At 45.9% G+C, this 12,685-nt stretch overlaps 2 protein-coding genes across 2 annotated transcripts; both read left to right on the top strand.

Annotated features, from left to right (window-relative positions):
• The first annotated feature begins 950 nt into the window (after nt 1-950).
• Nucleotides 951-5,051, top strand: LOC311355305 (eukaryotic translation initiation factor 5A-1-like). The gene is made up of 4 exons (XM_084475062.1): nt 951-1,155; nt 1,534-1,638; nt 2,890-3,021; nt 3,973-5,051. The coding sequence occupies exons 1-4, from the start codon at nt 991-993 to the stop codon at nt 4,036-4,038; spliced, it is 468 nt and encodes a 155-aa protein (XP_084331188.1). The 5' UTR covers nt 951-990; the 3' UTR covers nt 4,039-5,051.
• Nucleotides 5,052-8,136: 3,085 nt separating this feature from the next.
• On the top strand, nt 8,137-10,606 carry rpl22l1 (ribosomal protein L22-like 1). The gene is made up of 4 exons (XM_084475611.1): nt 8,137-8,181; nt 8,833-8,946; nt 9,142-9,263; nt 10,311-10,606. The coding sequence occupies exons 1-4, from the start codon at nt 8,173-8,175 to the stop codon at nt 10,453-10,455; spliced, it is 390 nt and encodes a 129-aa protein (XP_084331737.1). The 5' UTR covers nt 8,137-8,172; the 3' UTR covers nt 10,456-10,606.
• The last annotated feature ends 2,079 nt before the right edge of the window (nt 10,607-12,685 follow it).

The raw sequence follows: 12,685 nt of genomic DNA, 5'->3' as shown, positions 1-12,685 counted from the left end.
ACGGCCTCACGAGTTGTATCGTGGCCCAGAGTCGGGCTCGTTTATGCGTCGTTGGGCTCTTATGGCGTTGTCCCACTGCATAACTTACTACAGTGGGGTTTGCTACAGACCGGCACCGTATAGCCCGGACCCTTCAGCAGATGCACTTGTCGTGTGTCCACTGCAAAACAGGTCCCTGGAAGTGGTCTGTGAAAGTGACCGATACACCAAGGGCTCACTGTTGACCCCTGCGGTTCCTCCATGCCAACTGTTGACATCCTGCCCCTTCCCACTCGCCCTCTCTGTGTGTTATTGTATAGGCAGTTCCATTAAGGATCAGGTCAAAGAGCTGATATCAGGGATTGATGTTTAGGGAATAGTTCCAATGAAGATCCTGCTGGCCTCAGTTAAACACCCTTCCTCCCTTACCCTCGAGACTTATTGAAATGTTGCCTTGCTTTCAGGAGTGTCAAACTAACCGAAACGCAGCCAGTATCTTCTCCCAGATCTCTGACTGCGCCTCAGTCTCTGAGTCCGTTGGCGTGCACAGTGGTGATTAGACGCAGGATTTAAACACAAGGCATCACATTAGATACCTCCACATCGTTAGTATTATTAATATTACCTATTTAGAGAGGTCTCTGATTCAATGATTGAATATGAATGACTACTGCCAGGCTGCCTTTAATTCCTTCCCTCAATGTGCCAAAGATGGATAGTTTCCACTGCTGGTTATAAAAGTCCTAAGCAATGTCTGCGGTGCCCTTAACGTGCAATCTACTGCTTCAGAGCGGTCGTGTGTAAACCAATGGGTGATCTCCCCTGCGATACGTCTGTATTTCTTTGCGGTCTATGCCCACGGTCGGAAAGGATCTCCTTATCTCAGCCAGCATGTTCCTTTGTTTTCTCAGGCTGAAACAAATCTTAAAATACACTAAGTTACCGTGTCATGATTAAATGTAAAGTCTGTGTTTTACCCCATTGCCTTCCAGCCCCCTTGCCCAACGCACCATGGCAGATATAGATGACTTCGAAACCGCTGAGTCCGGAGCCTCCAACACCTTCCCCATCCAGTGCTCTGCTCTGCGCAAGAACGGCTATGTCGTCATGAAGGGTCGTCCCTGCAAGATCGTAGAGATGTCCACCTCCAAGACCGGCAAGCATGGACATGCCAAGGTACAGTGGACGGGGACTTTGACCTGGGCGTGAAACGCGGCCAAAGATGTAACGTCTCAATCCCGCACCAGTCAACCTCTTTTATCAGTTTTCTGCTAATGAACTTGAAGAAAGTTTGTTTTATAGTGCCGGAGAGGTCTCAAATTGCCTTTGGTGGAAATTAGATGGATAGATAACAACTTTATGAATCCTTTTATTACGACTTCCCAGCGGCAGTGGTAACGTACTATGAGAACAAAAATGGATGCTTAAGTAAAGACAAACGGAACAAAACGGTATAAACACTATAAATGAGTGTCAACATGTAATTAAGTGATTGAATTGATTAAATGAATATTGTTTTTATTTCTCCTCCGTTTCTGCGTCACCGTGTTGTAGGTCAACCTGGTTGGCATCGACATCTTCTCCAACAAGAAGTATGAGGATGTCTGCCCCTCCACCCACAACATGGACGTGCCCCACATCAAGAGGACCGAGTGGCAGGTGGGTTGGAGTTCAGTGTAGTCTCCTCGGACCCAGCCGTCCTACTGGCCTATAGCACAATCTACATTCAGCGCAGACGCTTTTATCCAAAGCGACTCACAATAAGTACATTTGTCAGAAGAAAGAGAAACGACAATATCTGTCTGTACAGTAAGGACTTTCATGGAACAAACTACAAACCTAACAATTGTTAGGTTAACTTGTTCTCTGTAAACAAGGATAAGATGCTACACTATGCTAAGGGATATTTATAAGTGCCAGGACATACTACATACAATAAGTGCGTACGAGGTAGGCCTGGGCGATATGGCTGAAAGACATCACGATATAACTTGATCAAATTGATCGATAACTATTGATTACTTTAATGACCTAAAAAGACTAGGAATTACCATGCTGGATTTAAACACTTCTGTTTAACACTTAATATGACCTTCCACTGTTCTTCATTGATGAATACTCCATTGTCGATACAATGAAAAACACTCAAATATTGTAAATAAGTATGGAACCGTGTTTGTGTAACAAATCCAGCTGCTAGATTCAGTGGTCCAGTCTCATATCGATATATATTGAACATGTTTTATATTGATATTGATAAAAAGTCTTCACAATACGATCATTTATTGTTTTATCGCCCAGGCCTAGTACGAGGGGTGTTTTTAGGGGAGGAGAATGGGGAGTCCAGGTGAATTCTGAACTTTGACGTTTTGCCACCTTAAAAAGGTTAAACTAAAACACTGGCGCAATACAGAGCATCTCATCAAGAAATAGGCCTGGTGATTATCTGCTTCATAACATCAGCATCTTAAACCATAGCCTCTGAACCTGAAGGCGCTATGCAGATCCATCACACCACCAGGTGTGGTGTGATCAGCCGTTACAAGCCGTTTTGGAAATCTGCCCCTTATGACATCACAGGTGGACGTTTCACCTAGATGTGTGACAGATAGATCAGCGACGTTTGCTACAGTCCACTGGGTAGGCTGGTAAGACTGATCTATCCAGCACACATCTAGGTGGACACGTCCACCTAGACGGCTGATCACACCTGCTGGCATGTCATGGTACCTTTAATAATACTCTATGGAATAAGGCGGGTTGAAGTAGCTGCCATTGTAACCAGAAGTCTCCTGGACTCTGACTGCAGGTCTTTATCATCGTTCCTGGCTCTGAAGAACAGATGCTAGTGTTTCCAGCGCGCGTACTGGCATTAGGGGCTGTTCTAAGGTGGGCTGGTTTCCTCCACAGCTGCTGAACATCACCGATGGCTTCATGTCCCTGATGTTTGAGAACGGAGACCTCCGAGAGGACCTGCGTCTGCCCGAGGGAGATCTGGGGAAGGAGATCCAGAGCAAGTTTGAAAACAGTGACGATTTCTTGGTGAGTTGTGCTGCATTTCCTTTGGGTCGTGTCCCGTTGGTTGTGCGGTCAGCCAGAGCACAACAGAACTCGACCAGAAAACGTGTTTTCGGATTACATATCAAGTTAAGCAAGCAAACCATTACATAAATAATCATTACAAAGATACATGTGTTCTGGTCAAATTTGGCAGCAAGATTTATAATGAAGTAGTACTGAAGTAAAGCGATGGTTGATGCTTATTATAGTTTACACTAAAGTCAACATCGTAAACATTCTACAATACTCATTTCTGCTCCCGAGGAATATCGGGACATCAGAACTGAAAGCGAAACGTACGGCAGCCTAGCGCTACCATGGCAGCCAAACTGGTCAGGTGATTGGTCCACCACAGGCCACTCCTGCGGTGGTGGGTTCAAATAACCCCACATCTCCAATAGCGGCTCATGTAGTTCAAAAGTGTTTTATTTATTTTTACTCTGAAGATATTCGAATTACAGTGATCGTGACTCTGGTAACTGAAGACGTGATCACCCGCACGGCCGGGTGTGTCTAGTGGTGTAGACCTGCAGGGGAGGCGGGGCGAAGCCGGGAGGCAGGACCACTGCTCTCTACAGAGCCATCGATTGGTCAATATTTCCAATGGGCAAATTACAAAGGACCCTTGCCCCTTCAATCATCTGAAAACCGAATTTCGATTACCTTTATACTTTTTTCAGAATCACAGTTTAAGTTCCATGTGGGCTTCGTCTTCAGTTGGTCTCATTGATTCATGCTGAGGTTAGAGCACTGAGGACATGCAGACAGTGTTGCCAGATTGGGTGGTTTACCATCTGCGGCATTTTAGCAAGCACTCTCGCAGTTCATTAGGGCGAAATGCAAGTTTTTAAATGTTCTTTATAAGAAAGTCATTTGTAATTGGATTGTCTTCTGTCGTTCTTTCCCCCCCCCCCCCCCCCCCCCCCCCCCCAGGTCACCGTTCTCTGCGCCATGGGGGAGGAGTGTGCCGTCTCCCTGAAAGCCCTGTCCAGTAAATAAGAAGTCCTGGTCGACAAGTCCCACCCACATCTAGTCTCCTGCATTCTCATTGGTCATTAGGTCACAAGTGTCAGCCCTCGGACAGCCTCAACCTCAATCGTCCGTTCTAATTGCTCATTTCTGTTTGGTTTTTCTTTTTTTCCTCCCGGTGTATTACTGCAGCCTCCCGGGTGGTCCCAGACCCCCCCGGCTTTTGTTTTATACGGTCTCTCCTTCATAAAATATCTCGGAAAACCATTTTCATCAGTCGCTCCTCGCTGTTATTCGTGACCTTCTGAAACGTCGGTCCGGCCCCCTCACGCCCCTGGACCTCTCGGTGACGGCAGGAACCGGCTTCTAATTTTTCTATATATACATATACACACTATACATGTTTTATATATATATATTAAAATGTAGCGGGTGGTGTCCTGCCTTTTGACGGCTTGCCTGCTCGGGGAGAGTGGGAGCCTGGCGAGGAGCAGAGCCCGCGCTCCCCGCCCGTGACCCCTCTGCTTCGCAGCATGGCTCCTAGCACTCGCTCTCCTGAGGCTCCGGCGCGACGAAGATCCACCCCCACTGGCAGGTCACAGCCCCTCCAGGCTCATCCAAGCTTTCCAAAGCGCTGAAAACGTACTTCCTGACAAAACAGAAACGCGTTTCAGTGGTTTTTATTTTGCTGGCCCCACCCCCACACTCTTGTCTGTCAGTGTTTTTGCAGGGGCCTGTGAACTTACCTCTTGGCTAACGGCGGTAGAACTCGGCCTGGCCGTGTTGCCCCCCTGGTCACCCCCTCCAGCCCCCCCTCGGCCCAACACACTACGGGTCTGCGGTGCGAATGTTCCTCTGGGAGGGGGTCTGAGTGCATGAGGGTCACAATCAGGGAGGTGGGGCAGGGGGCCGTGGGGGGGAGGGAGGGAGGGAGGGAGGGGGTGGTGTGTGTGTGTGTAGAGTTGCAAACTTATTTTGTTCACTCGAGGCCTTTGTCAGCTCACAGGAAATGGCAAACAATTAAATGGATGAAGAAAAAAATGCTTTGGCGTTTGTCTTTTTTTTTTTACATGAAATGAATCACAAAATGTGTGCGTGTCCAATGCTGTTATTGTTGGCACTGAATGAGTTGGTATAATAAAGGACCGTGGTCAAAGTGTTTGCTTAGCGCTATCTGCTTTTGCTTGACTTTTGAAGTACCAGAAGGCCCATAATTAGGATTGTGGGTTTTAACCATGGACACATCAAATGTTAAGGCTAACGTGCTGTAAGCATATGAAACACATTAAAGCATGGTCTGTTCAGATTTAGTTCACCTTTTCTCAGATGTTTTGGGTGAAATGATCTACTGAAATGACCTGGATTGACTGCTGACTAGCCTAGATTTCTCGAGGTACAAACACGGTGACTCATTTCTACACCTTTTGACTGGTAGGCCCCTAATGAGTTGTCAGACACGTGAACAGGGTGTGTGCACATTCCTGCAGCCCAGCCACTGGCGCAAGGTCGAAGGCCAAATTCTGACACATCGTTTGCGATTTACTAGTTGCGACTTGTAATTTGCATTGGTCATACACCTAATGTGTTTCAAAGCAATATACACTGCGTGATGCGCGCTACTACTGAACAGACCATTGCTGTTTTATAAATGGGAGCTTTTTAAATTTTTGATTAATATATATTACAAGATTAATAGCAGAAATTATGACCACTAAGTCTATTTCATCAGTGAAGACAAGCGGCGTCTTATCATGCTAAAGTTTAATGAAATTACATTAATGAAACGTATCAATCATGCATCGCTCTGCCGTTATTCATTATTATTATTAGGGACCGAGCCAAACTTGGCAAGGACCCTATTGAAACCCTCATGTTTATTCTTCTTCTTATTATTATTTTTCAGAACTTCGACTGCATTTTTCCCCCCCTGCACATATTCGAAAACTCATTTTTATTTGGCACATTTGTGGGGACTGGTGAAAAATTTGATATTCTAGCCCTCAAATTCACATTCGCCCCTAGGTGGCGCTATAGCAACTGTTCAAAAGTGCAAACTTTGCACAAGCAGCACGCGTCACCGGTTTGACCTACACTCATGAAACTTTGCACACACATGAAAATCCTCATGATGAACAAAAAAGTCTCTTGAACTGAACACTTCCGGTAGCCATATTTTCCGCCATTTTGAATTTAGTTAAAAACAGTAAATTCCCCAAGGATCCCAGGTTTTTGGACTTTGACCAAAATCCTTTGGCACATATCATACATGGCCCATTATCTTCAATCTGACTCAAGGATTAGTCTGTACAATAAAGTTTAGAGCACCAATGAGTTCTAAAAGTGGTGTGGTTGAAACCTCGAAAATAGTTAATTGCTCATATCAACGTCAAGTTGGACGCCTATGATGTTGGCCCCAATACAAAAGTTGTTCAGAATCAAATTCTGAACAAGATAAAGTCAACGTATTTTCAAATGGGGCGTGGCATCGACATGGGCGTGGCCTGACACTAAAATCGCCACAGTTCATAGACGCAATGTTTGATTTGAGCGAGACCCACTCAGTGGCCGTTAGGTACCAAAGTTCTAACTGCTCAATTAAAATTAAGTCGATTGAAAAAACAACATGGCCGCCAGAGGAGGGTAAATCACACTGCGGAGACCGTAATAGTTATGAATATGAAATTCACAGGACACGTGTAGACTGGTGCCTCTAGCTCACATATCAAAATTCGTGTTTCTATTTTTTGTAGCGCCCCCTACAGGAACTTTAAAAAGCAGCCCCTGCGCCACGTTTCACCAATATGTATGAAACTCAGGATTCACGTACAATGTGCCCATACCTACAGAAAAGCCTCTTGGACCCATGCCCCAAACCCCACAGGAAGTCGGCTATTTGCATTTCTAATTTTCACTTTTGGCGGCCATTTTGAATTTTTTTCACTTTTTTGCCTTGTATTTGAATGAACTCCTCCTAGGGAATTTATCGGATCTGCTTCAAAATTGGTCAGTACAGTCAATAAATGGTGCCGAACCAACGCCGTGCTATTTGTGACTGTACGTTGAAGGGCGTGTCCGTGGCGTGCCGTCAAAGTTGGCCATTTTGGAATTCCGTCGCCTTGTATTTGAACTAACTCCTCCTAGGGAATTTATCGAATCTGCTTCGAAATTGGTCAGTACAGTCATGAAATGGTGCTGAACCAAAATCGTGCTATTTGTGACTGTACGTTGAAGGGCGTGTCCGTGGCGTGCCGTCAAAGTTGGCCATTTTGAATGGAATTTCACTTTTTCGCATTGTATTTGAACGAACTCCTCCTAGGGAATTTATCGCATCTGCTTCACAAGTAGTCAGTACAGTCAAAAAATGGTGCTCAACCAACGCCGTGCTATTTGTGACTGTACATTGAAGGGCGTGGACGTGGCGTGCCGTCAAAGTCGGCCGCTTTCAATTCCGTGGTCTTATTATCGCTTGTATTTGAACGAACTCCTCCTAGGGTATTTATCGGATCTGCTTCACAATTAGTCAGTACAGTCAAAACATGGTGCTCAACCAACGCCGTGTTATTTGTGACTGTATGTTGAAGGGCATGGCCGTGGCGTGCTGTCAAAGTTGGCCATTTTGAATGGAATTCTTTCACTTTTTCGCCTTGTATTTCAACTAACTCCTCCTAGGGAATTTATCGGATCATTGATGTAGGGTTAATGAACATGTAATTCAGTTAAATGTGGTCTTACATGTTAATGTCAAAACAATCAGTAGGACACCACAGGGCACCTCTGCTTCTACAGATTACATAAATTCGCGAATTTTTTTTAAAACTGCGCTTTTTTAAAACTGCGCGCAGTGATGAACGGGATCTCGTGCCGGCTTGCGGCTGCGTCACGTGCGGTCCTAACATGTGCACATCTTGCCAGCACACATGTTACGACGGCACGTGACGCGGCCGCAAGCCGGCGCGATTTTTTTTTAAAACTGCGCGCAGTGATGAACGGGACCTCGTAGTGGCGGCCGCAAGCCGGCGCGAGGTCCCGTTCATCACTGCGCGCAGTTTTAATTATTATTCGTTATTCGCTTTCCTTTTAGTGGAGGCTCGTTCCGATGACGTATGTCCGTTTAGGCGCAACTTCCGGTTCCGTCGCTCTCTTTCTCGCCGCCCAGCCCTCGACATGGCACCGGTATGTACCACGAGTCTCTACAATTGTGTTTTCTTGAGTGTAAAACATAATTTACTGTCATGTCTGACCGATATCCACACACACGATGAAGCATGTCGAGTTTTCTGTTCGCCTGGTGAAAGGTTTCGGTGGTTTAGTCGCTAGATTGAACTCTGAATCACACGTGTCCCTAGTATGTGACCTCCCCTAGCTAATGTGGCTAGCTGGCTAGCCCCAAGTCCCGGGTTATTTTCATACACATTATTGTCCTCTGAATACTCTTTGATAAACTTAAAAATAATTGCTATATTAAGTCAAAGGAACGCTTTGTAGGCCATGACGATGCTATTTAATAATGTAACGTTAGGTGATTTTTCTACCACATACATTTCCTTGTTTAAATTACTTTTTTTATTCAATATTTTTGGATACAATCTCCATTGAAAAAGCAATCAATTCAAATGCGTTAAAAAACAAAGTTCCTTTTATTTCTCCTGTGTGTAGTAAATGAGTGGTCTGCAGTCTCATTTACTCAAATTTAGTTGGATTTGAAATCCGCTGCTGATGCTACATTTAAACACGTTAAGTTGTCTAAAGGCGGTTCTTAAACCTTAACTCTTAGTCAAACTGCTAACGCTGTCCAGATACTCATTCCAGTGCTTCATGTTCCAGATCAAGCCCAAGAAGCATCTCTTCCTGAAGAAGTCCAAAAAAGGCTCTTCCTGGAAGTTCACCCTGGACCTGACCCACCCGGTGGAGGACGGCATCCTGGACTCGGCCAACTTTGTACGTGTCTAAAACAAAAACACGCCCACAAAAAAGCACAACATTAACATACAAAATGAAATACACAAAATATAAATGATGTGACGTAACGTGTGCGGTGTCTAACCCTCTTCGTGGACTAGGGTGACCTTCCCTAGCCGACCACCAGACACTAGGGTTACCTTCCCTAGTGCGTCATTATGCTTTGTCCAATAGGAGACCTTCCTCAAGGAGCGGATCAAGGTGAACGGGAAGACGGGTAACCTGGGCACCGCCGTCCAGGTGGGCCGCATGAAGAACAAGATCAACGTCACGTCGGACAAGCAGTTCTCCAAGAGGTGAGGTCCAGGGGTCTGTGGCTCCTCCGGAGACGAAGGGCTTCTTGACTAGAGGTTAAAGGGGCAGAGTTATGTAAATGTACGTTTATTTATATGGCACATTTCATACAGCAAGGCAACCCAATGTGCTTCACAAAAGACAAAGGATAAAAGCAGCAGATAAAGTAAATACATAGGAGAATCACAAGTATGAAAAAGCATCAATAAAGTTAATTTGATTTCAAATGAAGCAAATTGAACAAATGTATAAAAATGTTATGCCACCAGGGGTGAGTGTGATTAGCCATTGCAAGCAGTTTGAAAAATCAGCCTCTTCCTGTGTTTTAGTGACAAGTGGGCCTGTCCACCTAGATGTACACTGGATAGATAAGCAACATTTCCTCCAGTCCATTGGGAAGGCTGGCAGACTGATCTATCCAGCACACATCTAAGTGGAGACGCCCACTTGTGATGTCACTAAAACACAGGAAAGGGCATATTTCTTCGCATGGCTCATCACTCAACCCTGGTGGCATAACATCACCGCGTAAACAGATTGATGTGCAAGGTGTTTTGGACGGTCCCTAAACTCGTCATAGAAGCTGTCTCATAGCGAGCCGTCGCTAAAGACGGCTCGTTTGAATGAAAACAAGGTTGTAGCTGGTTCTCTAGATTACTACATTTAGTCTTTTTCAGATATATGGAAATATGCCCACACCGCAGACAAGCGTGTGCTGGCCGCGGGTTTTGTTTGCGTCATCACAATTTCCTGTTTCGGTCATGTTGTTTCGGTGATAAAAGTGTTTCGGCCGAAAGCCGAAAATGCGCTTTTGGGCCATTTTCGGTTGAAAATTTTCGGTGGCTGAAATTTCGGTGCATCTCTAGTGTTTTGCAACATCAGGGATGCATCCATGACTGGTAATGGTCGTTTTTGTGAAGAAACTATTATGTGCCACGTGGATCTGACTTGATATTTGTCAATTTCTAGTCTGTATTCAAGTATAACTGGAGTCGACAAAATAACGGACCTTCACCATTGACATGCTCCTCTTCGTCCATATCGGACAGATACCTGAAGTACCTGACTAAGAAGTACCTGAAGAAGAACAACTTGCGTGATTGGCTGAGGGTAGTGGCGTCGGACAAGGAGACGTACGAGCTGCGCTACTTCCAGATCAGCCAGGAGGACGACGAGTCCGAGGCTGACGAGTAGGCCCCCGTCCCTGGGCGGCTGACACCCCCTGTGGGGCCCCATCCAGCCTGGTCCTATGATACCCGCTGACCAGAGACTGACACCGGGGGCACGGCGGCTCTGGGGGTCAAAGTGAACTCTATTCCCCAAAAATAAATGCCAGAAATACCAATCTCTGTTGTGCAGTGTTTTGTTTTTAGTTTAACCCTAAAATATGTTATATTTATGAATGCCCTTGTTAATACCAAAGTAGTGGACCTTTGGCAGCAGTTTGGCTGTATATTTTTACCTGTGTTTCCATTGGCTACTTGATCCATTAACTCATCAAATGTGGTAAAATGCATGCATTAGAATTAGGCCACATCATAAAAATGGCAAAGGCAGCGCGTTGGAAACGCACGTTTGAATTCGGGAAGAGATCCAATCCCAGATCCCGACGCTATGCCCTGGACGTCCAGTAGATGGCGCAGAAAAACCTTTCGAAGGTGAGCGTTCTTGCCCTATTCTATGAATCTACTGAAATGTAAACGCTCATAAACTGCACGCAGAGATCATGCAGAAACGAGTCTGGTAGTTACAGGGCGGTAATAAAATGGCCTATTCAACAGGGAGGCGACAAGACCTCTCCTATACGAGTGGAATTGTTTGCGCGCATATGGTGAAGTTCTTGGACTGAATCCCACATAGTTGTCAAGATTTCTTTGCAGACAGAAATTACTTGAAAATCCCCTTAAAAAGTAATAACAAAAAAAAGAACTCCGGTCACTTTAAATGGACCTACAATAATATCGTTTTCTGTTGGTGCACATCTACTCATTCCCATGTTCAGTGCACTAGGCCTACGGCCTGTGCGCATTACGCAAGCGGGTCTGACCGCAGACCGACGTGTCTGGACGCCTTCCCGCTCCCCCATCTGCTGCCCACACGGCGCTCCGAGAGGAATGCTCCACCTTGGGCCGTCTGGCCGCCAGCAGCGGCTGACCCCGCTCTGAGCGGTGAATCTCGGAGACTTTCTCCTTCGTTTACAAGAAGATTACGCGGTAAAACCCAATCCAACCTCATCTTTTTTTTATTATTAAATGCTGTTTGGACAGAATCTCCAATAAAAAAAATAGATGTGTGTGTGGAGCCAATGGGTATGTCAGAATCCACACACCTGGTGAGATCCCGCACAGTCGCCAATGTCGGGCAGGTATCTAGAGCTGTACAGAACTGAAGCCTTGGCCTACAATGTCCTCAAACACAGATAACACACGCACACACACACACACACACACACACACACACACACACACACACACACACACACACACACACACACACACACACACACACACACACACACACACACACACACACGCACTCACTTCTGTCACCTGTGTGTGCAGTAACTGAAATATGACCACCCGCGTAGCGCCGCGCCTGGATGGCGGTGTTCAATAATGCAGGCCTATCGCGGGGCGCTCCGGTGTCGCTGACTCTTCCCCGTGATCCCGTGTCACTGCTCCGTCCTCTGCTGCATGTCAGCGTCCTTCCTCCCGGTCCCCGCTCGTCTGGATGCCCGCCGACCGACCGGCCCGTTCTGTACAGAACACGCTGACAGTAAGTACGGTCTCCTCCGGTCGGGTCTGGGTTATGTTGCGTGTTCACCCGTTTGTCTCGAGCTCTCTGTTTACAGTAGGCTAACTTTATTGGGGTTGGCTCTTACGAAAAGCTCTTGGTATTTTAGAAATAGAGTTGTTATTTTTCCTCAAATTAATTTAATACTTAGGCCTATGTCATATCAGGTTAGGAATACAAGTTGGGTCTGATTAAACTGTCAATAGTATTTAAGGCGTGACTGGTTGTCTGTCTGGTAACCATAGCGCTCAACACTTTCCGTGATGGAAGATGATCCCTGGTTGTTGGTAAATGTTTTAGATGGGGGAGCGTCGCTCCAGTAAACTCAGGGCGAGGAGACGTCTCCTGCTGGATGCAGGAGGGTCGCGGTTGGGGCCTAGCGACTGGGTTCCGACCCCACCTGTCCACAGCTTACCTGTCTACTTGCTCCTTAAGGACGTCTCTGTGGAATATTAATTCAGCCAGTGTGCGAAATACGGGGCTGCGCCCCCAATCCATGAGACCCCTGAAAGCCTCAAAACCAAAATTTTAAGGAAATTTTTCAAATTTCGTCCAAAAAATAATAATATATATTTTATTGTCAGTAATGGTCATTTAAATGTGTTTAAGCTCACCATGTCCAGTATTCAGA

This window comes from Micromesistius poutassou (assembly GCF_964030765.1).
Source record: "Micromesistius poutassou genome assembly, chromosome: 11".
NCBI lineage: Eukaryota > Metazoa > Chordata > Actinopteri > Gadiformes > Gadidae > Micromesistius > Micromesistius poutassou.
This window is presented reverse-complemented; position numbering and strand designations above follow the sequence as displayed.